Consider the following 27,147-nt stretch of genomic DNA (forward strand, 5'->3'; position numbering starts at 1 on the left):
GATTTAAAAAACTCACAATAATTTGAATGATATCTAATCCTAATCATCACAACAATAAACGTGGACATGGCTAATTAAGAAATAATGAGACTTGATAATTGGTGAACCCTCCAATAGAAGGCTTCCAAAAATTGACGGGCAGGACCACCTAAAAGTAGGGCAGAACCCGCTCGCCTATGTGCGTTCGATTGTAATAGGTGTCGGCACGACCCGCCGTCACTAAACGATCATTAGCGAGTCGCCTTTCACCCCTGACAGGACAGGTAAACCATTTACATATGCCATGCGCGTTATTTATTCTTGTTTCTACAAACTGACTATCTTTGATTTACCGATGTGGGACGGGCAAACGTTTTGACACAAAAATTCGCATTGACTTCATAGGTTTAATGATTTTATGAAGTTCAAACAAAATACCTGTTCGATTGAAACTAGCCACGCCCAAAAATTCAAATCATGACTGATTCAATGGAGAATTAAATTGCTAGAGTAGTCATTGCTACTCTTAAGAGTTTATGATTCTTGTATTTGCTTGCAACAGAAATTACAGCTTCAAATTAGAAATAGATCAAAAACTTTATTTATCTTTTGTATAATATACTTTCAACTTGTCTTCAATCATGGGTTCATGGCCTATAAAAGTTAGAACATGTAATGCTTGGAATATTCCAGTTAACCAATGTTGAAGGTTAAGATCAGCCTTTATGGTGTCCGGTTCTACCATTTGCTATCTCGTCAGCCACCGTAACGGTTCTTGAGAGACTCAGGGGGCTCCTCTTCCATTATACCTGCACCTGTTGTTGCAAGATATTCACGGATGGTTGTTTTACGATCTCCGAGGAAAGTGTGATCCAGAAAGTTGTCATAAGCTGCACTACCGAGATTCTTCGCTGCTAATACACTGCATTGCATTTTATCACCATCAGTTTACAAACAACACTATTGCATAGGAAACAAGGTTTTTAAAGGAAATCATTGGAATTCAATAAACAAAATGCCTTCAACTAATTCGATTCCAAGTCCTAAACATGTTGAGTAGTAACGACACATTTACATAGAATGAATGATGACAGAAATGAGGGATCCATCCACTAAAGACACCAGAGACTGTTGAGGATTCAATACTGATAAGTGTATGGTTGGTAATCCCCCGCTATTGATTAGATCGAGTTAGTTCATCGTTTGGAGTTTCATTCAACTGAATGTTGCTCACAACAAGATACACAATTGATCCTGGAATGCAAAACCATTAACGATCATAGCTTATTAGAGCTACCCATAAGTATAGCTGTACATAGCCTTTCATGTGCACAAATAATAAACTGTTAAACTTTTATGGAACAGTTACCAACACCAAATGCTGTGTTAAAGATGTGAGCTAATCCTCCGATTATCATCTACGCGTCGATAAATATATGGTTTTATATGGGAAGTACGCCAATGTCAGCAAGAAACTCAATTAATTTCATGTCTGATGTGTATAATACCATGACGAGAACAAATTTGCAAATTTAATACAGTAGTTATATCAAACTAGTAGTCACTAACCAGTGTCGAAGATAAGCACGGCAAGGTAAGATATCATCTCTCCATATTTTTTCGATGTTAAATCTACCATAATGCTCAAAATAAATCTCCTTGCTTCCTGCACAAACCATATAAGGCAGATGATAACATCACCATGTGTTAGTATGGTTGAGCTAGAGTAAAACGAGCTAACTGTTAAGAAATGAATTTTTTTGATATCAGCTGCTAAAGGCATTTTGATACAGAACATAAGTTACAACATCATGATGGACTTGCACGTTGCTATACAGTGAACGATGTAAACCTTATATAGTTTATTTGGACTCAGCTCACTGAAATTTCAAAACTTTAAAGCTCCAAATTTTGCAGATCCCATAAACGCCAGCTACACATTCAAGAAAGGCTTATCCCTTTAAAATCCCCCCACCTTTTACCCCCAATTCGTTTGCACCCTCACGTTGTAAAACCACCAAATATACCCAAATCACGACCTTTCACTTTCAATTGTACCCTCAAGCATTAAATTGACCTCTTTTCACTTGAAAAATGTTCAAATCAATACTTTAAATTTTAACATATATTTTAAAATAGGACTTAATATTCTATTTAAAACAAAAATAAACCTATTTTTTCAAGTGAAAAGAGATCAATTTAATGCTTGAGGGTACAATTGAAAGTGAAAGGTCGTAATTTGGGTATATTTGGTGGTTTTGCAACGTGAGGGCACAAATGAATTGGGGGTAAAAGGTGAGGGGTTTTTAAGGGGATAAGCCTTCAAGAAATACCTAAACAAGAAAACCAGAAAATGTATCTCTACGAACTAACACTACCGACATCTAACATTTTCAAGCTTCCTTTTGAACAAGAAATAAAGTCACCTTTGCATCTAATCTGGAAAAATTCCTCATCACTGTAGCGAGCACAAAGAACCTGCATTCATATCGAAACCAATAGTCTGTTAATTAAATCATGTACTGATGCAAAGACGATTAATAAAGAATATATCTGTTCTTAAAACTGAAGATAGAAATAGAAAGCTAGAGAAAACAACAATCATCAGGCATTACATACCGCTGGATTATCAAATTTATCGCCATCTAGTGTTTCAGGGACAACCTACCATAGTGTTAACACAAAATCAACAATATAGTTAACAAAATGGTTCATTGAAAAGTAAAATGAAATCACATGTAACATACTAAAGAAACTCACTTACAGCTAGAAATCGAAACTCGAGTTCTCGTTCCATAAATGCAGGAATCTGACTAAACATCAAACAAATTTCAGCTACCAAAACTAATTTCATACAACAAAAATAACTTAATTCTTGCTCATTTTAATTCAACAGTTCACCTCCGATTTAACAATCTCAAACACTGTAACTACAAGATTTTCACCTTCACAAGGCTCCACACTCAAGCTTGAAATCTCCTGCAATAAACAAAATAACAAATTTTAACAAAACCTTACACATTCAAATTAGTAAAAAAAAACATTTAAAGTTTGAAACAATAAACAATGAAAAACAACCTTCGTTTCAGGATTGGCGATGCCACGTTGGAAGAAAATAGGCGCCACGTGAGCAAACACTCGCCGGAAATTGCTTAATCTCGCAACTCTAAAATTCAGCAGATCAGGAAATGTACTTCTTGCGCTTTTCTCTGAGAGTAGAGAACCGAAGCCGCAGATGGAGATGAGACCGGCGGGAGAGAGAAGTTTATGGAAATCGGAATCGTCGGCGAGTTCTGGTACCGGTGGAGGTTGAGAAATTGACGAGGACATTACTGTCGATGATTTTTTCTGTTGTTGTTGTTGAAGGAAAGTTTTTCGGTGGTTTTTTTCGTGAAAAGCAAATTGCGATGAAGAGTGTGGTGGTGGTGAGGCGAAGGTGATCGGAGAGTGAATTGGACTCGCGCGAAAAGTGCGTGGAGAGTGGAAAAATTGGAGAGTGAGAGTAGGAGTCATATAGTAGGAAGCTGGTGAAGATGGAGAGTAGCGTTGACGATGAACGGGGAAAAGGAGACGACGGTGAGTAGTGTAGCTGAAATTCGGTTCCGTTTAGGGGTACTTTTGTCAACTATAAGTTACAATGGGATAAGGGTCATACATGCTCCTAACGTTTAGCTCAGTATCATCTATGCCCTCATAGTTCAAAAGAATACATATATATCCCTCACGTTTTTAAAGGTTCATTGAAGCCCTCATTTAAATACAGGTTAGCATGATCCTTAGTGTAAATATTAGAGGCATATATGACCGTATTTCCTTAATTTATCAAAGAAAAAAGGATTAATTCGGTCGTCAAACTTATATTTTGGTGTCAGATAACTACATTCTAACTCGTTTGAGTCAATTAGATCTCCAAACTTATATTTTATGGTCAAATATATTATTTTAACCAATTAGGTCCCAAAATTTGTATCTCAGAGTTAAATAAATCCGTGTGGAAGTATACAATTTTAAAGTTACTTGACCTAATTTAAGAGAACTTGAGGATGTAATTGATTGATAAAATTAAAAATGACTTATTTGATTCTAAAACATAAATTTTTGAATTTATTTGATTCAAAATAGTTAAAACATATTTATTTGATTTTGAGATACAAGTTTGAGGGCCGGATTGATCATTTATTATAATTATTTTGAAATTCTTAAATCAGTCTCGAGGGATACTTTGCCCCTTCTTGTCCTCGCACAAATCTCATCCCCGCTCGAAAAGTCACCAACTGAGCGGAAACCGTCGCCAAATCTCCCACTCTCCCTTTAAACGATGCCGTTGAAATGGTAAGCTTTCCAAACCCTAAATCAAAAAAAATCAAGACCAATTTTTCCTATGCAGCAATTGAATTTAACGCTTAAAATTGGCAATGAATTTCAGGGTATTACATTGGCAACCAAATGCAGGAGCAACAGTAAACACTCAAATCCTAAACGAAGTCTCTCAATGTGCAGAAACCATTAATGGGGTCAAAGAAGGAAGATGGAAAGCTGCTTTAACCTCTTATAAACCCGTGCTTCGAGGTTGTTGATCATTCACATTTTTATTAATTTTTAGAAAAGAAATCGGAGTTTTGAATTTCAGTTTTGATATAATAGACCAGTCGGTTAGCTCAGAAATGCTTCGAGGTTGTTGATCATTCACATTTTTATTGTTTAATTTTTAGAAAAAGAAATCGGAGCTTTGAATTTCAATTTTGATATAATTAACCAGTCGTTAGCTCAGGAATGCTTCTGAGTTTGTTGATCATTCATATCTTTATTGTTTAATTTTTAGAAAAGAATCGGAATTTTGAATTTCAAGTTTGATATAATAGACCAGTCGTTAGCTCAGGAATGCTTCGAGGTTGTTGATCATTCATATCTTTATTATCTAAATTTTAGAAAAGAAATCGGAGTTTTGAATTTTAATTTTGATATAATAGACCAGTCGTTAGCTCAGGAATTTCCGCGAGATTTCTTGGGGATATCATTACCTGACCAGCCGAATAAGTATTATTTTATGATCAGAGGTCAGAGGTTACTTGTTGAAGCTGATTCTTCAATTCAGACTATAATGGAGAAACTTCAATCTTATAAATCTAGGGTTGCGCTGCTTCTTGAAGTGAGATTTTAACCTTAATTTCTTTTGTTTATTTTCTTTTTTTGTGGTCATCTTTCTTATATGTGATGATGTATGCAGGGGTTTCAGTATCAGCTTGGTGATTTTCAATTGAGAATAGGAAAAGTTGTTCACAGTCATTCTGAGAATCTGAGAGGAATTGTTATGGAGGTAACGCGATTGCATCATCATGTAAATATTTTATTTTCCAAATGTCGAGTTCGTTCATTTTTTGGTCTATTTTAATGCTTAGCTTTTTCTCATTAATATAGTTTGAGGTGTGCATAAAATTGATATTAGTTACTATTATTTTATTGCGTATCGAGGAATTTACTTTGAGTGGATGTTTTAGTTGCGTTAAGTTTCGAAGATTTGAACAAAAGCAGAAATTGGCTTCTTAAGTAGCTTAGCAGCATGATTCACAGTACTTATTATAAACTACTAACGATTTGTTTCATTGTGGATAAAACCTTAAGATTTCTGTAACCAAAATAAATGGTTAGCAGAAAGTATGCTTAATGTCATTAGCAACTGAAAAGGTAAGTATTTCACTCATCTTTCGGTGACAGAGCGATTAATAGGATACTCTACTAGTCTGGCTTTGTAGTAAATTTTTACGTGTTTTAGGTATGTTATAAGTTGTCATCTTCAGACTATGAATCTACATTTTCAGGATCTCTCTGATTGAAATTTTTAGCATCTTTCTGTATTATATGCTGAACTTGGTTGGTCATTGATAACCATGATCCATTCTAATAGAAGTTGTTCATTGAAGGTGGAGTATATGCCCATATCTTCAATAGAGAAAGCGAGGCCAATCATGGAAGATTTCACAGAAATATGGCAAGAGACTATCTCAAACAGATCACTACCTGGACATTTTGTGCATATAGAACCAAACTTTAGTGACTACGGTCTCTTAGATCAGTATAGCTCGCAACATACAGCTCTGCAGTATGCTACTGTTGTAGCTCAGCTGATCGCAACACAGACAGTACAGGCAGGCAGAAACTAGCAAGATCAATATATGTTTTATTGTAAAACTGATCCGCTTTTGCTCGGAAGTTTAATGTTATGATAATAATGCTCGATATGGACATCCAGTTGAGTTACGACCTGACGAGGTACTTTTATATTTATCCAATTCTCTACATATATAAAGTTTCATTTACATATAGCATCTGCTGTAGGAATTGTAAAAGCCTCCATAGTTAGCCATTGGCCAAATACGGTCATTTATGCTGTCTCAAAACTGTAGAAGGTTCTATCTTTTGAGACGGTGGATCATGGAAGAAGAGGCATATGGCTGAGATATCATCTATTGCGATGCCTCTTCTCTTATGTTTCCATGCACGAACAGCAGACTTCACCAAGCTTTTAGCTGCATTTTGCCTATCCGGGGTTGAAGAAACGATCTGCACTGCTTCTTGATTGGAAATAACATCCCACAGCTGCGAAAAACATTAAGTTAAATTAGTCAGACTGTATAATGTCGAGAAGGGTGCTACACCGAAACTTGTTGAGTTTTATGTTTCAACGTCCGTTTCTAGAAATGATCATGAAACTCTTATACTTATTATTTTTAAGGTTTCCGTTTTCGAGCTACATAGATGTAAGGAAAAATTACGCACCCCATCTGTTGCTAAAATGACAAACTGATCTCTGATTGTTATGCTTCTTTGGGTAACATCAGGTATAGAAATAAGTCCAAAATCTTTAACACAGTAATCACCAAAAGCTCTTGATAAAGCTAGCCCTGGTCTCTTCCCATTTGGCATCCAGACCCTATGCACCCCTGGTTCGTCGTCCAAACAGAACACTCGACCATTGGAACGTGTTATTCGTTCAGCCTCCTCTACAATCATCATCGTAAAAAAGGATCAGAAATCGTTAAGTCGGAAAAAAATGGTGATTAATTGCATGTTGAGGGAGATGGAGAAAAATACTGACGAGGTAAATTAGGTTTGAAGTCGGTGGTAAGCTGAAGAGGCACTAAATTTCCATCATCACAAATTGTTCCTAAGACAGCCCGAGAATCTCCAATATTTGCAATAACAAGATGCTCACCCTGATGACCATAACATGTCAAATATGGGACATGAAAAATCAAAATGCTAAAGTTTATCATTTTTATCAATGTTTAAAAACCGAACAAGACGGACTGGTTCAAGGAGACCAGTCCAATCTGATTATTCCTATCGAGTTTTCAGTTCTACCTCATTGAATCGGAAAAATTCATAAAAAACAGGAATCATTTAACATGTTAAACCGTTGATATGTTTTTCAATCTATTTGCTAATTGCTAGTTAGAATTTTACATAACAAACGTTCATTTTGCTCCTCCAACTTGACACAAAATATCAAAAGAGTTTAAGTTCGCGATTTAGGATAAAAAAACACTTACAGCTTGTCAATTTTTACTCAATTTACACTCTAATCCAACGTCAATTTTAATAGTTAAAGATGTAAACTGATTTAAAATTGACAAGTTGTTGGTGTTTTTGTCCAAAATCACAAACTTGAACTGTTTTGATTTCATTTTGTCAAATTAAAAGAGCAAAATGAATTTCTATTGAAATTTTATGTGTGATTAAAATTTAAATATATAGTATAGAAATACATAATTGCAATTTATCTATCTATCTATCTATATATATTGTATAACCTTTTTCATTTTTAATTGGTTAAATTGATGATTGAATCGGTTAAGCTGATGGTTGAATCATGATCCGATGGCCAAACCGATTTGATTTTTAAAATACTGATTTTGACCATTAAAAATGAGGGGTACCTGTTTAACAATGGATAAAGCTGTGGTACCACTAGAAAAGGCATTAATATCAGGATGGTGCTTAAGTTCTTGATCAACTGTGGCATAAGTTTTCAGAAAAGACTGCTTCCAAATATCAAATTGATGCAAATTTCTATCAAAATCCATTTCGAAATCCATATCAAGTGATGTGAGAGCAAGAGTTTCTTGCCAATTGCATAGCAAATGAGATGGAACAGATTCCTTAACCCTTTTGGCAACCACATGTCCCCATGGCCCATGTCCATCAAAAATCCCACAAAATATCATGTCCTCTTGGCATCCGAATTCCTACATAAAATAAAAATCCAAGCTCAAAATATTGTAGATTATATTAGATTGGGTTGTAAATGAGTTGCGAACACTCGCAAGTAATTCAAAATCGACTAGAAAAAAATTTACAATTAACTCAAAAAATTTGAATCGAGATTCAGCTCGAGTATTAGGTAAAGAGATTTGTGCGTGTTAGCTAGTTTAAATATATGTTTTATATAAAATTTGGACAATCTAAATATGTAAAATTTAGGCAAATAAGAAATTTGACCATTTTGATACTATAAATCACTATAATAAAATTTGGAAAGTCTGATTCATCAATTTAACGAGTTGAGCCAATTGTATATAGATTTCAATTAAATTAAAATTATAAAGTTTCTCTTTTCTGTATGAAATAATTAAGTAATTCCATGTAAACCATCCATGTCGGACAGGACATGTTATGGATATAATTGTTCAAATTCATAAAATTAACGGAGCAGACTATCAAAGTTTTTGTTTAAAAAATCCATTAAAACGGTTAAAGTTATGAATATGCAAAATCATCTTTCCAAAAATTTAAATGTGTTACATATTTTATAATAAAACAATATCTTAAATACACAATAACTTTTTCCATTGATCGAATTTATTTGAATTGAGGTCGAATAGTTTAAATAAAGTCGAACTCAGCTCAACTCGTTTACACCCTTAACATGAGACAAGTTTTAGTCATGGGATCGATCGGGATCGGACTCAAGATCCCTTCAGCATCAATGATTAAATTTCAATTTAGGAAAATTTAGAATTCAATATGTGAATTATCATACCTCCCACACAATGAAGCAATCCTGATTAATTCCTTTTTCGCCTCTCCTAGAACAGACTGAAGCAAAATTATTTGAGTTGTTAGATTTAACAATGCCTGAAGAACTTAACATTAACTCATTCTTTTTTGCATCCTTTGCCAAAGCTTGTGCAGCTTCTTTTCCAACATCTTTATGCAAATTTTTTCCTTTCTTGATGGATACACTTCTAGCCAATCCATCAAAAATTGATGGAAAATTCACCATTTCTTTGTTCTTTTATACCCTAATCACAAAATAAATCAAATCTTTTAATTTTACATCAATTACAAAAATTGCCTGAACTTGTTCAAGAGAAAACAAATAACAAAAACTAACGAGTCGAATCAACTCGCGAGCTACTCGGGATTGACTTGATAAATACTCGAAATTGATTCTATTAATATCATTGCAAACTCGAGTTCGAGCTACTCGAGTTAATGAATGAACCGAGTTCGAATATCAAAATACTTTGCCTCAATAAACCCGCAATCGTAATCGAATTTTAATTAATTAATTTTGTTACCTTATGATTATATTTAATTATAATATACCTTCATTTTATATAAAATTTAATTTTAAATATCTATACGGATTATAATAAAATAACTCGAGTTTTAGTTATTCTATATCAAGTTCGAGCTCGAACTCCAAAAATAAAACTCGATAGTTCAAGCTCTAGATTTTAGAGTCAATCGAGTTGAGCTTGTCAGTATTTCAACTCGACTCGATCATACCCCGAACACCTTTCAATTAATCTTATATTAATTGAAAGAAACAAATCTCAACAAGCAAGAAAAATATTTTTACCTTGTTCTTCGAGTATAACTTGGTTCAGAAAATCTTGAGCAAGATCAATTTTGCCGGAAAACACCTCTAACCAGCTGAAATATGACGTCACCTGATCGGCAAGTTAATCTGTTACTTAGATATGCAAAGAGTTCTTGTTCTTCTGGTTGCTTATACTCCATTTGCTGTTTTCTTAATTCTTACAGACTTTTCAAGTTCATTACTACGTAATATATAGCTTTGCAGCAACTGTAAGTCGGATGTATTGTAAAATGACTATAATACCACTGCTTTTATTTACATTATATCTTTAAGTAATGGACAGTTTGGACATTGACAAAGTATTTGACAGACGGGGCCATTTGGTTTAATTAAGATACTATAATGTTTCATTGGATGATGACTTATCTAAGATTATTTAAAATCGTTTGAAATATAATTATTTATTATGGTCGGTAAAATATTTGCAAATTGGCCTATTGGTTTGTATGTGTATGCTTTTTGTGATGTCAATTAAATAAATAAATAAGAAAATCCATATATTTATTTAATAGTGGCTATGGGGTTAATAGTAATTAAAATATGGTCTATTAATAGTTGAAAAAGATCGAGTTTAGTAATTAAAATATAATATGTTAATGGCTGAAAATGGTTGAGTTTATAGTAATTAAACTATAATAAATAAATGGTTGGAAGAGCACTGCAAATAAAATTGTATATCTTCAAGAACTGCTGATAATAAAATGATTAAAACAAGCTTATTGAAATGTTTGATTGGGAGAGTTTTTGTCAATATAAAAAATAAGGTTTGTGCATAGGTGTAACAAACCATTTAGCTAAATCCATATAGATTATAACGATATATATGTACATATATGAAAAAGAATCTTGTGTTATTTAAACTAATTGTAAACATATTCTTGTTACTTTTTTTTTCAAGAAAATTCAAAAACATTGATAACCAGTCGATATACAATATTTAAAATTAATTAACTCTACAAAAATAAATTAGTGTGATGGGGATAATCCAAGTATTAATTAAATCTATTTCATGGTAATGACCATATCTTAAATTTAAAATGAAAGAAATATTCTAAAGAGAAGAAAAAAAAATCATTAGTGCTTCTGTGATAATGATGAGAAGGATAATGATAACTATGAATTGTGATAGGTCAAAGAAAACGGATGATAATGGCTATAAACTTGTGGTTAACGTTACTGAGACCAAAATGGGACCTTGCGAACATTAGTGAAAAGACACATAGCAATCGTAAACATAAATTTTAAAGGAAACAAAAGGATACATAGCAGGAAATTTAGGCCAGAGCAAAAATTAGTTTAACTGAATTAACCAAACAATTCGGTTAAATTTGGTTAAGTATTTTAGCTAATTCAATAAAAATGTTAGTTCAGATTTAATTTAGTTAAAATAATTTATAAATTCAGTTAATTTGATTTTAACTGTATCATCTACTAATATTTTATCCGAAAACGACTGTTTGCTCACCGGACATGACAATAACTACTCGAATAATGAGTTAGGAATAGTGGAGAAAGATATTCGATAACATGAGATTATTTGACATGCCACTTTGCAGCTAAATTCTGGTAGATTCCAATCTTCACAGCACCATAAAATATTTCTGATTTTGACATTCATTCAATCACCAAATTATAAAGGAGTGCATATTCTTCTGCCTGGGGTCTATAATTTCCGCCCATTATCCTTGAACCAGGCAACCAAAAAACACTTTCCATGTAGTTCTATGCACCTTTGCTTTATTATGCAATTGCAAGAAATTACAAATTTATAAAATTAACTTTAAATAGTAAAAAGGAACAAAAAAAAAAGAGAAGGGAACTGCTCGTGCAGGGTGTAGCCATTTATTACTGATTACACAAGTATATTTTTTGATTTGGTATAACAGTACTCGTATAACATTTCTGTAAATGCGATGATAAAATTGCCTCCATCTCGTTTTTCATCAGTTTCTTATCTCTATTTCTAATCTATATGCAAGTTAGATTGATAGAAAGAAAAGACTTGGGAATGACAGCATTCCCTCGCAAGAGGAATGGTAAGCTGCTGCTCGACAGTTTGGATAACTTTCAGCTATTCCGCAACTAGTAAAACACTTGAGATGCATAATATTCGCTCTCATTGAATACAGGCCTTAGATCTTCACTGCACATGAAATCCAAAGGGAAAGAAACAAGATGACCACGTACTGTCTGCAGTCTCTCCATCGGATCATGATTTTTGATGTCTCCGTTTTGGTATGATTCGAGCTTTTCCGGGGCTATTCCTAAGTCGATAGTAGTATGGCCGAGTCTTTCCTTCCAGAAGGCCATGTTTAGTCTAAGCGCAGCTCTGTAGATATTTGGTTGCTTAGGACAATACATAGACAGGACAAACAAGGGGGGAAGGGACAAAGATGTAATGTATAAATAAATAAATACCTGGAATGCATAAGATCATTGGGAATGCAAGAAAACACATCCTGGTAGATAGTGGTATTTGTCTGTCAAATGAATTAAACAGTACACGATTTTTAATATCGAACAAAACATGTTGATTCATAACATAGAAAACAGGCATGTCAACATGTTGATTCATAACATAGAAACAGGCTACCGGGAAGTGACCAAGTTGGTTGAATCACAATTTTACTGTGGTCAAAGAACAATTGACTAGGTTCTAGATAGTCGGAACAGTCAGGTAATGTTGACCCATATTTATCCACTTAAGATAAGAAAAAATCACTCGGACAGGTAACTTTGACCCATAGAGGTCATGGCATAAGTTCCTCTACTAATGTTTGTACAAAAGAGGTTCTTTTTGCCCCTCCAACTTACACAAAAGATCAAAAGAGTCCAGAGTTTGTGGTTTTGGACAAATAAACCAGCTTGTCAATTTTGAGTCAGTTTTCACCCTAATCTGACGTCACTTTTGATGGTCAAATGTATAAACTGACCCAAAATTCTAACCTGTGAGTGTTTTGTCCAAAACCACGAATATGAATGCTTTTTATCTTTTGTGCCAAACTGGAGGGGCGAAACGAACCTTTATTAAATGTTTGTTTGAACATGTATAAATGAGAGCTACAACTCAGCCAAGTCGATGCCTTTTTCACAAGTTTTAACTAGCCAACCTTAGAAGAGCTAATTGTAAATAGGTTACCAGACAGAAAATACATTATTCTGATCCTCACCTTGGCGGTTGCAGTCCATATGTCTTTGTATGTGGAATCAATTACTGGATCCATTATTTGCTTCATCTGAATTAAAAGAAAGATAGAGAGAGAAGAGAGCACAATATCAACACGACATTATATGATGCATACCTGATCGTCTACTGATTGATACTTGCACAAATAATAGGCATACTAACCTCTTTGGCCTGAAGACCGAGATGTTCAGACCACAATGAAAGCCGAAGACTCAAAGAGAACTTTCCAGCCTTCCGATGCTTCCCTCCCATAAATGAGTCGACCATCTCTTTGTCTTCAATAAGCACACCAATCTAAAAACAACAGATTTTGTGGCAACTTAAAAGCAGCTTATAACAAGTGCTGATAAACCTTCATTTTTTTGCCACCACATTGTAAAATTAAGAAAAGCAGACGCTAAAAGTAATCGAGAAGTAGAGAAGATCTTGGATTCGCTCTCATTATTCTTAATGACGAGGGAACAGCAATTTTGTTTAAGTGTATTCCTCGAAATGATTAAAACTTGGTAGGTGTACATAATAATGTGAATTCCAGCAATTTTATGTTTTAGTAAAAGACCTGAAATGTAATCTTTAAGATTGCTGGATGTCATAAGCATTCAAAACACTATTGCATAACACTTAATTTCAGACAATAATCATGATTTCCTAGCCATAACAATAAAGCTTAAAAGTTCTGATAAGAAATCATATAATCATTGCCAAAGAAAAACATGTAATAAAGTGATACCTCAGAATCTCGTGAGCCAAGCAAACTCCTGTCATTAATATTAGCCGATCCAATCAAAGTTGCGCAGTCATCAATTATCATAATTTTACTATGCACATAAACCTGCATATGGTAACAGACCAACATGACAGACAGGCAATAGTTGAGCATGTTGAGCCAATTTACATGATAAAAAACAGTTGATACAATAAAGCATTAACAGATGTATGCATGGAGGATGTTACCTGACTGGTGGCCAACGGACCATCGTCAAAAAGTCTTCCATAAGCTCTCAGACCATAGAAAGAAATATACTCGTGTGTTTTTGGACCTAAAACGTCATAAAGGTTGTGCAATATTGAATTCTGTCCTCTGCAAATTGTCCGATATTGCCAATGCATTATTGCTCTCACAGATGCAGCGCCACTATCATCCAGACCTCCCTGTTAATATAAAAGTTTAAGTATCAAAAAATTTAAATGCACAAGTTTCCAACCTAGAAAGCTCAGTTGAGAACTCAAACCTGGAAGCCGGGAATCAGAGGTATGACGACAATAACCCTGAAACACTTTTTCTCATTGTGAGCTCTCATAATACGCCGATATAATGATTCTAACACACGATTCCGTATAATTTCATCTCCTGAAAGACCTGATATAAAAAATTGATTCTGGGAACATGCCGTCCAAGAACAAGCGAAAGTCAAAAAAAGGAAGAGCAAGTTGAAGACTTTAGCAAGCTTCCCTAAACTCAAGGTCTAAAATCTCCACATTGACAAGGAAAATTTAAACTCGAATAAACTTATGTATAAGGCTATCAATTAAACTATTTCGTAATAAGAAAACCTTCCATGAAGCAAGTTATTGGAGATGTTAAGTGTGTTGGATCCACCGAACCCAAAAATGATCATACCTCAATGTATATAAAGTGTTCTGCTTTCTCAATGAGAGAACAATAAGCACAGTGAATGCTCTCTTCGATTTGGCTTGTTCCAGCAGACCACTGGCTCACACTCCTTATAATCTGAAAAATAAGGATCATTGTTGGAGGCAAAGAACACAAAACAAAAAAGATAACTAATGCATAACACTCGTGGATAGACATTCAGTGCGATTAGAAAACAATAACATTCATCACAACATGGAATACCAAAATACTACACCTTTTGTTTTGTGCAAGTAATAACCCTGCTAAAGCTACAAAGTAATAATAAAATGGAAAATAATACAAAAATAGCCTAAGTTTACTTCAGAAGCTAGCAAACAAGGCTAGATTAATGCTTATCGGCAATTTAGGGATCTTTTCTCCCAACTACATCACTCAACTCTAGATTACCTGGAAACATCTTTTCCATCAACATTTTTAACAAAAAAAAAAACAATAAGATGGGTGTCTGGGATAACTTAACAAAACCTAAAGATATGCAAATTTTACGTTCTTTTTTTACTTATCCATAATTTACTCCAATATCCAATTCAATCATAAAATACAAGCCGTAAAAAGTGTAAAATAATTGCGGAAACTAAGCAGAATAGAGTCTAATAGAGAAATAAACTACTGGATGCCAGCTCAGTTGTTTGAGACCAATACACGCTTCATTACCAGTAAAATTCCTAATATTTGGTTGGAGTATAAGATTCTTTAATGCAACCAACCTGACAATGGCAAGAAGTACGTGGGCCAACTTCTCCAACTTCATCTCCAAAATCAACCTGATCTCCTCGCTCTTGGGTCTCCCACCACTCTGAATCCAAAGCTATGGTGGCAGACTGTGGCAAAATGGCATCATGATCATCTACAAAGCCTTGCATTGGCATATCTGGAGCAATAGGGTCAACTTTGGACTTTCGAAAAGTAAGAGAGATACTTCTTCCTGGAGTAGAGTCCAATCCGTTTAGTTTTGGACCTCCACCAGAACCATCAGTCCCTTCTGCTTCTTGAGGCAACAGCAAAGGGATATCTTGTAATGATGATCTGGAAGAAAAAGAATCATCCCTTTTCATGCCTTCACGATTATCTTCAACATTCTTAATTTCAACCTGCAGCTCCTTGCTGCTTCCCCTATAGTGTGGAATAACCATGTGATGCTGTGGCATAAGCAATGGAATAGATTCCTCATAAGGAGCCTTGTTTCTCTGTAAAAATGTAAACTCAAGTTAATATAATAAGGTTGCTATAAACAACCCATAACCAAACATCAGAGTTGACCTTTGCATAGTTCCAACGCTGGACGAAGTGCCTAGCTATATCACGACATGGCGGCCCCCATAGGGCACAGTGGACATCATGCCAAGGCATTCGAGGATATTTTCTACGATCCAGTTCATCTGTCATGGTATCTTCCCAAGAATTGGGTTCAGATTCCCTGCCATAGAGAAGTCAATTTTTTATCACAATTTTCTTATTTACTAATATAATGTTTCAATTAAGAAGCATCCGTATTAATTAGTGTCACCAAGATACTATAGATTTTAAAACTCCCGGCCCCATTGAGCAGACATTTTATGGTGTCTGGGTGGTGAATGAAGTAGTAGATAATGTTCCAGTGATGGCAAAGATAAAGTAATTATATATTGATATATACTACATCCTAAGGTAAGCATTTAAACAGTTTTGTTGAGTATGTGCCTTAAAATGCTAAGGTCCAGAGTCTATATCATATTAATGTTGAATATCTTGTTCCTGCAAATTTTCAAGACAGTCTATTAACTGAACAAAACTTTTGTTTGAATATCATATTATTTTTAACACCAACCCCACTCCCAAAACCCCCAAAATCCCGATCCAATAATTCTGAAAAACAGTACTAACTTACCTAGGGTTATAATAATCCTTTCCAGGCCAGACAGAAGGAGGGCAATCACCTACTCTGTGTTCACGTGTGTCAAAACGGCCAAAACACAAGTCCAATCCTCCAATGAAGCAAATATGATAATCAACAATGACAAGCTTTTCATGATGTGACCTACATATAATCAAAATTCATATAAAAACTGAAGGAAACATTCTAATGAACATAATAGAAAAACTTAGTTCTAACAGAAATTCTCGAAAAGATTATGATAACTGCATACCAAAGGTAAACCCCACTAGAAAAGTGATCCGGATAGCGCAAAACTCTCACGTTCTCATGTATGCTAAGAAGCTTCCTCTTGCTATACACACTATTGATTTTTAGAGCAAGAGCCACCTCTTTATAAAGCAGAATGTAAATCTGCAGTCACAAGAGTTGCATTATACCACCATTCAATCAACAGAATCAGAGCAAAAAAGTTAAGAAAGTCTCTAACATCGATTCATTTGATGTTTCCTGCCGATGATTTTGACACCTCATTTTAGTTATTGTATCCGTTTCATTTTATCTATCCTAATCAATTATAGTAAAAACAATTCATACATCTAAATTAATTACCCTTTAAAATAGCTGACTGGTAAAATTGGTGCAGAATTATTATGGATAAGGACAAAATCAGCAACAAATGATTAATGCTCCTTGATTTTCTTTTAAGAGACGGATTAACTGTAATCAACATAACTTTCTAAAGCTAAAAGAAAATAAGGGGAAGAAAATTAATACAGTTTCTCATCAAGGATTCTCAGATAGCCATAGGTTATCAGCAGTAAAAATATCGTTTAAATCAATGGAAAACAAACTTAGAATTCTCATATAACTAGGACAAATTGCCCACTTAACCAGACAATTCAATTTCACCTCTTAGACTGAAGCAAATTAAATAACTTGATTTAAAAGTCTATTTTTGCAGCATCCATTGCCATTAAATAATTTACACCATTCTTCCCAAAGGTTAATCCCATTTTACCATCAAGATGTATAAATCTGGGGAGATGTCAAAAGGTTCATGTTCACAGAAACAATCCGTAATGCAGTATCATCTTAGGTTCAAGATGAATGCTTAACAAAATTTACGGTATAGGTCAAATCAAACTACTCAACTTTATGTATGGCACTCAAGTGGCGATGATAAAATAAAAAAGAAAATTAATAAACACCTGAACTCCTTGCTTAGCTTTGGCTTCTAGCAAAGCATCAAGCCTTGAATATGCATGGGCATGAAAGGGACGTCGTAGATAAAGTTCCGGGCACAGCCACCAGCCACAAATAAATATCTGCACAATTTTTTTGAAAACAACTCCAAGCTTAAATTTAACTGATGCATGACTAATGTTAAATACTAATAAACCTACATGCTTGATCTGTGAAAGAGAGACCTCTGATTTGGCATCTTCAATCGATGAAGCAATGGCATCGAAAACTGCCCTGCCATCAACAAACCACTGAGCCTGGCTCCCATCTTCAGTTAAACCCCTGGGAGGGGCAAAGGAGCCAAAGCGATGAGGGTGGCACCAACCTTCAGGAGGCCTAAGTCCAGCATCATTAATTGCAGCAACCCAATCTTTAACTCTAGCACCAGTCTTTGTTCTTAACTTTATGCTTCGGATACCACATGTGACCTTTTAAGGTTCCAATCATCTGTTAGCGTGTGCATTTATCTGTGCAGTATCATTATGTATAAAAATACCTACAATTATCTACTTTGGTGAAGTAACATCAATAAAAAAACTAGAACACGTTTTCAGTCTCTGAAAAAAAGACCTAGCTAGTTAAAGTGCCGTTAGAAAAGGTTTAACTAATACCAAGAGAGACTACAAATACTGGCATAAGAAAGTTCTGTTTATCTGATTCAAGTATTTAATGTTAAATGTATCCTTTCATTAAAGAGCGTTTAAGTTTGAGAGAATATATGAGTTTTAAAATTCTTTCATAACTATTTTCTCTTGGTTTTCTGCAATTGCGTATATTAATATCAATAGAGCAAAAAACAGAGATGATGACGCCATCGGTAAAGTGAAACATATTAATCAGTTTCAGTTCATAATAGCTACAAGCCCCTTAATTACTCACCAGACTAAGTTAAGATACACCATTTTCAACATAGTATTAGGATAGATATGAGTAGAAAGACGACTAAACAAGATAGAAAGTAAAACAAAAATAGAGCACCAATCCACCTTAAAGAAATAAGATTCAAGTGTTACTTACCTTAAATGCATGACGCAAAGGATTGCGTTCCTTTGTTTCAGTTGCTAATGATATCCGGCCATCACCACTACCATCTGTAGCTGGTAATACATCAAAAACAATTATGTCTAAAGGTTTGCTATCAAAAGGATCAGCCAGCAGGGCCAAAAATCCAGGTTTTAGTACAGCCCAAACCTGAAAATAACAAAATTAAAAAGACAAAAAATTGTGTGATTGCCCTTGTCGAGAATCCATATAAAGTAGAATATCTTAATCATTCAAATTATATTCCAGCCTCCAAAAGTAAAAGGCAATTGAGAAGCATATATTAGATATTAAAATGTATCTGCAGTCTTCTGTGAAAGACCAAAACAAGCAAGCATCGTATAGTTCCAGAGGAAAAGACTACATTACCTTCTGCCAGTTGTCATTACAGCAACTAAACCAACGACAGGTACAACATTTTCCAGAATTATCATTTGTTGGAATAGGTGGTAGGTGCCTTGCCATAATAAAATCTTCTTTAAGCTTAGGGCCATATTCTGGACAAAATGACAATTTAGAGACCTCCAAAAATTTGCAAACCTACAATAAAATTCCCATTGTGAAGAACATGTACAAGATGGTAAGGGTTGTAAACAGAAAGACTATTTTAATTGCTTAGCAGTTGGCAATCATTAAATAGTTTGAAAAATGAAGCCAGTCAAACAGTGAATTCTAATAAATGTTGCAGATTTGGACAGAGTGATAATAATCCAAACACGAATAGCAACTGGCATATTTTGATTCCAATTAAAACAAAATAGAAACCAGGGTATTTCAGTTTTCCATTAAGCTATAAAACAAGTCATACTTGAATGTTGAATGATACTTGCAACAAAACAAAGTAACCATCAGTGCATCACAAACTTGGAAAAAGAAAAACCTAAGCATACCTCTCGGGAGTTAACAATATCCAAGTTGCCTAAAAATTGATTCAAATATTCTTGCATTGCAACTTTTGCTCTATCTGACATGGAATGCTGTCTCCCTAAGGCTGGACGAATAACCGGCAAAGCAGCAATCGATGGAACATTTCTGAAGAAAAAAGCCACCTATAAGAACTATGAGTTCATTCTGATATTCTAAAATACGTTAAATCTACTTTTGCAGTTATAATACTCATAATTAGCAAACCTCAATTCATTCAAGTTCAACATAAAAAAATAAAATACAAAAACTAATCACGATAGACGTTGGATCATTTTGCAAAAATTCCAATTCATTATAGCTACGAAGCATGATATATTCACAAGTTAGGAAAGTAATAACCTGTTTTTAGAACTTTCATCATTATGTAATAAAGCAACATCATCAGGATCCTCATCATCTTGACCAACTGGTGTATGATCTCCAATTCCTAGATTTTGAAGCCATTCTTTAACCTTTAATATAATAATGTTCCAATTAACAAAAAGTTCAACAAAATACATCAAAAAACACACAACTAAACAGTGACAGGATATATATATATATATATATATATATATATATATATATATATATATATATATACACACACACACACATATATATATATACACATACATACAGATAAATGAAAAACAGTTAAAGGAAACGACGTCATTTTAACATATATACACACACCTGCTCTTGCTTCTCGTGAATTTCCTCAAAGAATGCTCGTCTCTTCAATGCAAAATGTAAATAAAATACTTGCGCTGCTTTCTTCAATAATTGCCACTTAAACTGTAAAACAATTTCAAAAACAAAATCGACGTTAAAATCTAAAATTAACAATTAGCGACAACAACAGATTCTTGATAATATTACAGAGAACTCAAGAAATAGAATGCCTGCCTGTTTGTATTGAACTTCGATGGTGTAAGATAAGAGACCAGGACTAATATCACCTGCATCAGGTCGAGAAACGGAGACGATCACCGCCGTTGGCAATTCATCGAAAATCCGAGCAGACTCAGGCGCGACGCCTTGAGTAAACGACAAAAACGACGACATCACTGACGGCGGTTGTTGTTGCTGCTGCTGCTGCTGCTGATGGCTGTGCTGTGGTATGGACGGTTCTGATTGCATTTGAACATAACGCGGTCCACTGTTACTCATTAACTGCTCCGACGATGCCATATCGATTCAATAATATGTTAACTGTGATCAGTTTTGGTGTCGTTAAATCCGATAAAAAGGATTGAGTGAATTGTCGTTTTAGATAAGTTCGTTGTCGTTTGTTTTGGGATCTAATTTAATTAGAAGTGAGTGAAAATTTGGAAAAGAATTAAACAAAGAGGAAGAGCGTCAAATCTGGAAAGTGTGAAAAAGAGAAATAGAAATTGAAGAACATAAATGGGTTGGTGTGTTTGGAGTTTTGAGAGAAAACCACGTCATGGTTGCTTTGAAATTGCAGTTTTTAATATTGGGTTTTCATGGATAGTCCGACTCTTAAGAAAACGGATCTGCTTTGGCCGATAAATCAAAAAAACGGATCTGCTTTGGCAGATATAATAGAAAAACAATTGTTTGTTAATAATTAAAGGGGAGGTTTATGAGTAAAATTAAACCCCGAGCTTGGCTTATAGCAGCAAGTTAGTAGCAGATTTGCTTCTTATTTATCACTTGATGAGGGAAAATTTTAGGAGCTTGTATTTGTGAATACTGATTTTTGAGGCAATTTTTTTAATTATTAAATATGATTTAGGCGTGATCATTTGGTATTAGTGATAATTAAAAATGATCGATAGTCTATTTTGTACAGTATTTTCTTCTGACAACGAAATTAGCTTGTAATGCAACAATAGATTAAGCACCACATGCTAGATACTGCATTAAGCCAAACCAGCTCATAAACAAGAATTAAATATATAATTAAAGCAATTATGGCTGTTATTAATGCACAGCCAATCTCATTATTGTACATCAAAATATCCTGCTAGCAAGTTTAGAAACCTACCTTTTCAAGTGCATAAATAAAAAAAGGTAATGATCCTTGAGAAGCTAAAGAATTTCTACAAGACATGCATATTGTGAATCATTTTTTGAAGAGATGCATAACATAATCAATTCAAGGAATGTAAAATTCAAAATAATCTCGATGATCTTGAATTGAAAACAGTTGAGAAAACAGAAATTAAATTAAAACAGTAATCATGTTTAATTGTAAGCTGCACTGAGTTTAGAGACTACATTATCATGATAAAACATAATCCACATTTAAATAGAAACTACATCTCATGGACTTCAAAAATTCTATACTTGAAAGAAATATAACATTCCCAAAACACAAAAAAGCATAGTAGCTTTAGCAACAAAATCCTACTAGGAACCAGACATCAGTGTAACTCCGGGTATGATCTTTCAGCATTCACCAGAGCCTACTACAATCACTTCTTCGATTTCTTTGCTACTACTCTGAAAGAGCAAGACGGGAAAATATTAGGTTCCACAAAGATTCACAAAATAGTAGATATAAAAAGTTTGTTGTATGATGTCTTACTCGGTCTCCTGAGGGGCAGGCGCTTGTGGTGCCTTCTCGCCAGGTCCCTGTAATACAAAAGATTCACATTACTGCATGCTACACAAATAATCATCTTAGTTGTCATTTATTTATGATCGGATGCCATCATTTAAAACAAAAATGCACATTAAAATAATAAATTTCTGCGAGTTAATTTATCTTACCTGTGCCAAACGCTCCTCTCTTCTGGCAAACTTTCTCTCCCTGCTTGCCTTGTTCTTTGCACGTTTGGCCTCAAACTGGTCAGACAATGTCTTCTCTCTGGCCTTTTCAGCCTTTGATTTATGGATACTTTCCATAAGTACACGTTTGTTCTTGAAAACATTACCCTTAACCTTCATGTACATATCATGATACATATGCTTGTCAATTTTCTTCGCTTCACGGTATTTGCGTAGCAAGCGTCTAAGAACACGCATTCTCCTCATCCAAAGGATCTTGGTAGGCAGCCTAGCCTCCCTGGTACCCTTTCTCTTACCTGATAAGCCAAAACAAGAGCATCACACAGTGTTTGCCAAATTCTAGAACTGATTCCAATTCAGATTGTACTAACTAAAACACATTTCAAAGCTATAAAGCTAATACCATATCCGGAGTGACGGCCCTTTCTCTTGGCCTCATTCATTCTGCGAGCACGAGAACGAGAGTGAATCTTTGTTGGTTTCCTGATGATGAAACCATCCTTCACTAGCTTCCTAATGTTCTGCCCTGTTGTTAACAAACGTAACAGATATTTACATAAAAGCCATGAAAAGAACCCAATAACTACGTAGATTCAAAGTGTGTGCAGGTTTTAAAAATGTACAAAAATGAAAATATTAAAGTAAAGTTAACTGAATCACATTAAATCAATTCTTGTATTCATAAAGCCTATAGTTACAAGAGCTTAATTCTAGCAACTTGAAAAAATTGCAACAAAAAATAACTTAAAAACGACATAGTTTTGCAAGAATTCTATTCAAATGAAATCTAGCACATAATTTGCTCAAAACAATTCCAAAAATAAACGTCGAAAAAGCAGTTGTCATCTCCCATTAAAAATTAAATACAGCGATAATATCAAAAAATTACACATTTCTGATTTCAACGATTAAAAAGTTCATCCTATACAAGCTGCAAATCGGGAGTAAGCTAGTGTGATTAAATAAACCCTAACATAGAGTGGAAATAATGTAAAAATGCACAAATTTTTACTGATTCACTGAGTCAACATACGAGTCAGATTCCCGAGCTACATATCAAACAAACATGCGATTCAGATTAATCAAAGACCTAATTTCCCACAGTATTTTAGATTCAATGCTAATTCTCTAGAACTGAAAACTGAAATGGAAATTAAAAAAACTTACGGGAGTTAGCCATGGAGATTTCATTGCCTTCATTAGGATCGAGCCAGACCTTTCCTTTTCCACACTTGAGGACGCTAGAGGCGAGCCGCTTCTGTAGCTTCAACGACACCATTTTTTCTGTTTCACGGGAGTGTGCGGCAACTGGAAGGGTTTTGTGACTGAGATGCCGAATTAATTTTATACTCTCGCGATAGGATAATGTGGTTAGGGTTAGGGTTTTTCTTTTTCTTCTTAGGGTAATTACATAAACAGACCTGGATAGATTTTTATATTGTACTTATAACCCTTTAGTTTCTGAATTTTTTGTTTTTAGCTCTTTACTTTCCTTGCAAGGTCTCAACTCCCTAATGTCAAATTTTCTTGAGTTCCACGAAACTTTTTGTGCAAATTTGCGTGGAGTGGATGAATATACGGAAGATGTAATTACTTTGAATTCGATTTAATGTGTTACTTTTTTTATATTAAAATTTTATATTAAATCATAAGATATTAAATTTTATATTTTGAATAATCTTTTTTTCTTGGATTTACATTTGGATTTTTTGGAAAGCTAATAAATACAAGCCCATTTCTCTAAAGCCCATTTTATTTCCAAAATGGCCCATGCACAGGCCCAAGTTCATAATAACAACATCCATGCAAAGTGTGGACCTGTTGCTCGCCCGACATGATCGTACGAGGTCTCTTGTAAACGAGCATGGTAAGCTACACAAGAAGGGGTTAAGAACCACATCAAGATGTTGCAAGAGCGATGAAATATTTAGCCAAACCATCCTATTTTAGGTCCATATGGTTTGGTATAAACCTTTAATATTGTGAACGTGAAAAGATAAAAGAAGTTATCAGAACATATGAGGTTAGAGATTCTACTGAAGTTGAGAAAAAAAATGAACGTGGAAAAAGCCTCTACAACCATACAAAAAGAAGATTATGAATGTATAATATGAAACCATGCAACGTGATAACCGATTTTTTTTTTTCAAAAGAAATGAAGCATGAAAACACATTAAAATTTGGATAATTGAGATTTAAGAGGCTAAACACTTTATCCTAAAATTTGAGAGCAACCGCTAGAGGTTTGAAGAGGTTTCAACATCTATCATATTTTTTCTTACTTTCAATTTTGTAATACACATTTACGAGTTAAAAATCAATCTACTTTCAACAATCGTTTTTTGTTTTTTAGTTTTAAATTGGAGTATTTGTTATAAAGTTAACTAAATATATAAATCACTTGTTTTGAAATCAAGATTTCACACAATTACAATCCACTTCTTAGTACCCGCAATTTGCACATTCACTGTTCGATTTCTTGCTAAAATTAGAAGACACTAACATTATACATATAAAATGCTAGTTTAGTTTGAACTGCAGTCATACTAGTTTATTTAGCATGACTTAGTTATAATAATTCAAGAGTCATTCTTTCGTGTGTTTCGCATTACATCCAATCAATTTAGTCTTTGACACACAAAAAAAAAACAATTTAAATGCAACACCAGTATGTGCATTAATTGAAGCCAATAATGCCATATAACTTGCATATCTAGGATTTTCGCCATTTCATCTAATGTTTTTTGAATCGACAATTTCATAGTATTCTTCTTTTCATGGCTTGAACAATTGCTCTCAAGTTTATAACTAACAAAACGTTTATTTCTAGTAGATCATGTATTTGAGATTGATCACATGACAAATAGCTTAAATTTGAATTTGCAGTGAGATATTTTATGTTGGGCTTGAGAAAAAAAAATACAGCAAACAGTAATTATTCCTTTTATTTATATCATAACAAAATTACTTATCGCTTTTTCAAAATTTCATAATAAAATGATTATTATAACTGTAACAAATTTCGATATATTATCATTGAATTATTTAGATATCAAACTGTTAGGTTATGGGTTTATTTTTTTCCAATCCTCGACATATTTATAATATAGACATAAAATAGGTAACAAACATAACTTCGTAACATTAATTTAGAGGCAAGACGAGTAAAATGTGTAGCAAACCCAATATGCATGTAATTGAGGCCGAGTAATGTCTCATAAACCAAATTTTAACCCGCGTGTCTTGGTCAAAATAACAGCCCACGTGTAAACACCCGCCAACAAGACGCAACACGCATCGTTTACTATTCACACATTCTTGTCCTTGTCATCCACAGAATCAAAATTCCTATTCCAACATGGATTTTTTTTCCTAGACAATTCAATTCCCGGCAAAATAAAATCTCAACAAACCCTAACCCTAATCAATTCCCTCCAATCAAATTACTTACAATTTCCCCTTTCCGATCACCGGAAGCACAATGGACGTTTCACTCATGGCGGATCCAATAACACTGACTACGCAACAGCAACAGAATATATTTCTTCATCGGAAAAATTTGATCTCCAATTTCAACATCGCTCTCTCCGCTAGAGGTATTTTCGACGCAATCGCTCCTCCACCTGTCAAATCCAAGCGTAAAACAATCCGCCGGACACTCCTCCGCAAGAAGCGGAAGACAAGGCGGAGATCGTACAGCGGCGGTGAGTCGGAGGACGGCGGAGAGGATTTGGAATTTTTCGGCGGCGATGGGGATGGCGATGGTCCTTTTGGCGGTGGAAGTGGTGGAAATTGGAGTGGCGGGGGTAGAGGATGGAATTTTGATAGATTCGGAGGGCAAAACTGGGATGAATCTTCCTCTTGGTCGTCGTCTTCAAAATTTGCTTATGGATTTGTTTATGAGGTAATTTATTGGATCGCGTTATCGAACTGTTTGCATTTTGCGTTTGAAAAGGTTTCGAGGTTTATGGCTGATGGTGAAAGAGAGAAGGTTCCGATGAGATTGACCTCTGTTTGTTAACTTAGGTACATAGTTATTGTATCTAATGTTGATATCATTACGTACTAAATTATCGTTTAATGTTTACTTTCATAGATTAATGTACATAAATTGTATATAATTATATAATTATTCCACATTGTTTCCCTGAATTGATAGAATGTTTCCAATTTAGTTTGCTTGTGCTAAATTAGCATAGTGTTTTTGGGTAGAATGCTTTTAATTGAGTTTATTCGTGCTAAATTAGCATAGTTTTCTTGGTCGAATGCTTTTAATTGAGTTTACTTGTTCTAAATTAAAATAGTGTTCTTGGGTAGAATGCTTTTAATTGAGGTTGCTTGCGCTAAATTAGCTTAGCGCTCTTGGATAGAATGCTTTAATTGAGTTTGCTTGTGCTAAATTAGCGTAGTGTTCTTGGATAGAATGCTTTTAATGGAGTTTACTTGAGCTAATTAGCAATGGGGTTCTTGGGGATAACCTTTTAGTCAAGAAATGGATGAGTATTCTTTACTGATGGCTAGAATAATTATCGGCTGGTGCGGGTAAGTATAGGACAGGGACCGAGCAAGGTGTTCTTTGTCACTTGAATTGGCAGCTGGAGTTATTAGTTTACTCTCAAACCAAATATATAGTT

At 34.4% G+C, this 27,147-nt stretch overlaps 6 protein-coding genes across 7 annotated transcripts in view; 2 read left to right on the forward strand and 4 right to left on the reverse strand.

Annotated features, from left to right (window-relative positions):
• LOC126667604 (mediator of RNA polymerase II transcription subunit 20a-like) overlaps positions 1–6,237 on the forward strand; it is a 69,668-nt gene extending 63,431 nt beyond the window's left edge. The window contains exons 2-6 of one of the 2 annotated variants that reach the window (XM_056104757.1): positions 4,264–4,311; positions 4,406–4,548; positions 4,842–5,128; positions 5,207–5,296; positions 5,901–6,237. In XM_056104757.1, coding sequence (XP_055960732.1) covers positions 4,298–4,311; positions 4,406–4,548; positions 4,842–5,128; positions 5,207–5,296; positions 5,901–6,140 — 774 coding nt within the window. In that variant the 5' untranslated portion in view covers positions 4,264–4,297 and the 3' untranslated portion in view covers positions 6,141–6,237. The remainder of the gene's footprint in view (positions 1–4,263; positions 4,312–4,405; positions 4,549–4,841; positions 5,129–5,206; positions 5,297–5,900) is intronic. The other variant, XM_050360611.2, reaches the window with a different exon arrangement.
• LOC126667602 (uncharacterized) lies at positions 462–3,639 on the reverse strand. The gene is made up of 7 exons (XM_050360609.2): positions 3,058–3,639; positions 2,881–2,958; positions 2,744–2,788; positions 2,599–2,643; positions 2,406–2,457; positions 1,549–1,645; positions 462–901 (listed from the first exon to the last, which is right to left on the reverse strand). Exons 1-7 carry the CDS (start codon positions 3,490–3,492, stop codon positions 736–738), a joined length of 918 nt encoding a protein of 305 aa, XP_050216566.1. The 5' UTR covers positions 3,493–3,639; the 3' UTR covers positions 462–735.
• On the reverse strand, positions 6,230–10,045 carry LOC126667600 (probable protein phosphatase 2C 34). Its single transcript, XM_050360606.2, has 6 exons — positions 9,845–10,045; positions 9,020–9,281; positions 7,917–8,225; positions 7,076–7,193; positions 6,757–6,980; positions 6,230–6,576 (listed from the first exon to the last, which is right to left on the reverse strand). Exons 2-6 carry the CDS (start codon positions 9,260–9,262, stop codon positions 6,358–6,360), a joined length of 1,113 nt encoding a protein of 370 aa, XP_050216563.1. The 5' UTR covers positions 9,263–9,281; positions 9,845–10,045; the 3' UTR covers positions 6,230–6,357.
• Positions 10,046–11,676: 1,631 nt separating this feature from the next.
• LOC126668922 (phospholipase D zeta 1) lies at positions 11,677–21,254 on the reverse strand. The gene is made up of 20 exons (XM_050362154.2): positions 20,663–21,254; positions 20,450–20,551; positions 20,114–20,226; positions 19,738–19,879; positions 19,217–19,387; positions 18,824–18,997; positions 17,992–18,234; positions 17,773–17,889; positions 16,836–16,975; positions 16,577–16,726; positions 15,970–16,126; positions 15,417–15,896; positions 14,674–14,784; positions 14,285–14,431; positions 14,007–14,204; positions 13,783–13,884; positions 13,215–13,346; positions 13,036–13,101; positions 12,284–12,345; positions 11,677–12,194 (listed from the first exon to the last, which is right to left on the reverse strand). The coding sequence occupies exons 1-20, from the start codon at positions 20,945–20,947 to the stop codon at positions 11,948–11,950; spliced, it is 3,339 nt and encodes a 1,112-aa protein (XP_050218111.1). The 5' UTR covers positions 20,948–21,254; the 3' UTR covers positions 11,677–11,947.
• A 710-nt stretch (positions 21,255–21,964) lies between these two features.
• Positions 21,965–23,885, reverse strand: LOC126669716 (60S ribosomal protein L19-3-like). The gene is made up of 5 exons (XM_050363257.2): positions 23,681–23,885; positions 22,917–23,039; positions 22,496–22,809; positions 22,311–22,357; positions 21,965–22,225 (listed from the first exon to the last, which is right to left on the reverse strand). The coding sequence occupies exons 1-5, from the start codon at positions 23,790–23,792 to the stop codon at positions 22,198–22,200; spliced, it is 624 nt and encodes a 207-aa protein (XP_050219214.1). The 5' UTR covers positions 23,793–23,885; the 3' UTR covers positions 21,965–22,197.
• Positions 23,886–25,833: 1,948 nt separating this feature from the next.
• Positions 25,834–26,665, forward strand: LOC126666956 (uncharacterized). Its single transcript, XM_050359891.2, has one exon. It carries the CDS (start codon positions 25,995–25,997, stop codon positions 26,532–26,534), a length of 540 nt encoding a protein of 179 aa, XP_050215848.1. The 5' UTR covers positions 25,834–25,994; the 3' UTR covers positions 26,535–26,665.
• Positions 26,666–27,147: the final 482 nt, after the last annotated feature.

This window comes from Mercurialis annua, linkage group LG2 (assembly GCF_937616625.2).
Source record: "Mercurialis annua linkage group LG2, ddMerAnnu1.2, whole genome shotgun sequence".
Taxonomy (NCBI): domain Eukaryota; kingdom Viridiplantae; phylum Streptophyta; class Magnoliopsida; order Malpighiales; family Euphorbiaceae; genus Mercurialis; species Mercurialis annua.

Excerpts from the sequence above, each read along its gene's own strand:
- LOC126667602 (XM_050360609.2), bottom strand. The coding sequence starts at position 3,492 with ATGACTCCTACTCTCACTCTCCAATTTTTCCACTCTCCACGCACTTTT. Across the intron at positions 2,644-2,743 it reads TCGAGTTTCGATTTCTAGCT|GTTGTCCCTGAAACACTAGA; the intron begins GTAAGTGAGTTT and ends ACACTATGGTAG. Across the intron at positions 2,458-2,598 it reads ATAAATTTGATAATCCAGCG|GTTCTTTGTGCTCGCTACAG; the intron begins GTATGTAATGCC and ends ATATGAATGCAG.
- LOC126667600 (XM_050360606.2), bottom strand. The coding sequence starts at position 9,262 with ATGGTGAATTTTCCATCAATTTTTGATGGATTGGCTAGAAGTGTATCC. Across the intron at positions 8,226-9,019 it reads ATTGCTTCATTGTGTGGGAG|GAATTCGGATGCCAAGAGGA; the intron begins GTATGATAATTC and ends TATTTTATGTAG. Across the intron at positions 6,577-6,756 it reads TCATTTTAGCAACAGATGGG|CTGTGGGATGTTATTTCCAA; the intron begins GTGCGTAATTTT and ends TGTTTTTCGCAG.
- LOC126668922 (XM_050362154.2), bottom strand. The coding sequence starts at position 20,947 with ATGGCATCGTCGGAGCAGTTAATGAGTAACAGTGGACCGCGTTATGTT. Across the intron at positions 16,976-17,772 it reads AAGCTAAGCAAGGAGTTCAG|ATTTACATTCTGCTTTATAA; the intron begins GTGTTTATTAAT and ends TTGTGACTGCAG. Across the intron at positions 13,102-13,214 it reads TCGGTCTTCAGGCCAAAGAG|ATGAAGCAAATAATGGATCC; the intron begins GTTAGTATGCCT and ends CTTTTAATTCAG.
- LOC126669716 (XM_050363257.2), bottom strand. The coding sequence starts at position 23,792 with ATGGTGTCGTTGAAGCTACAGAAGCGGCTCGCCTCTAGCGTCCTCAAG. Across the intron at positions 23,040-23,680 it reads AATCTCCATGGCTAACTCCC|GGCAGAACATTAGGAAGCTA; the intron begins GTAAGTTTTTTT and ends TGTTAACAACAG. Across the intron at positions 22,358-22,495 it reads GAGAGGAGCGTTTGGCACAG|GGACCTGGCGAGAAGGCACC; the intron begins GTAAGATAAATT and ends TTTGTATTACAG.
- LOC126666956 (XM_050359891.2), top strand. The coding sequence starts at position 25,995 with ATGGACGTTTCACTCATGGCGGATCCAATAACACTGACTACGCAACAG.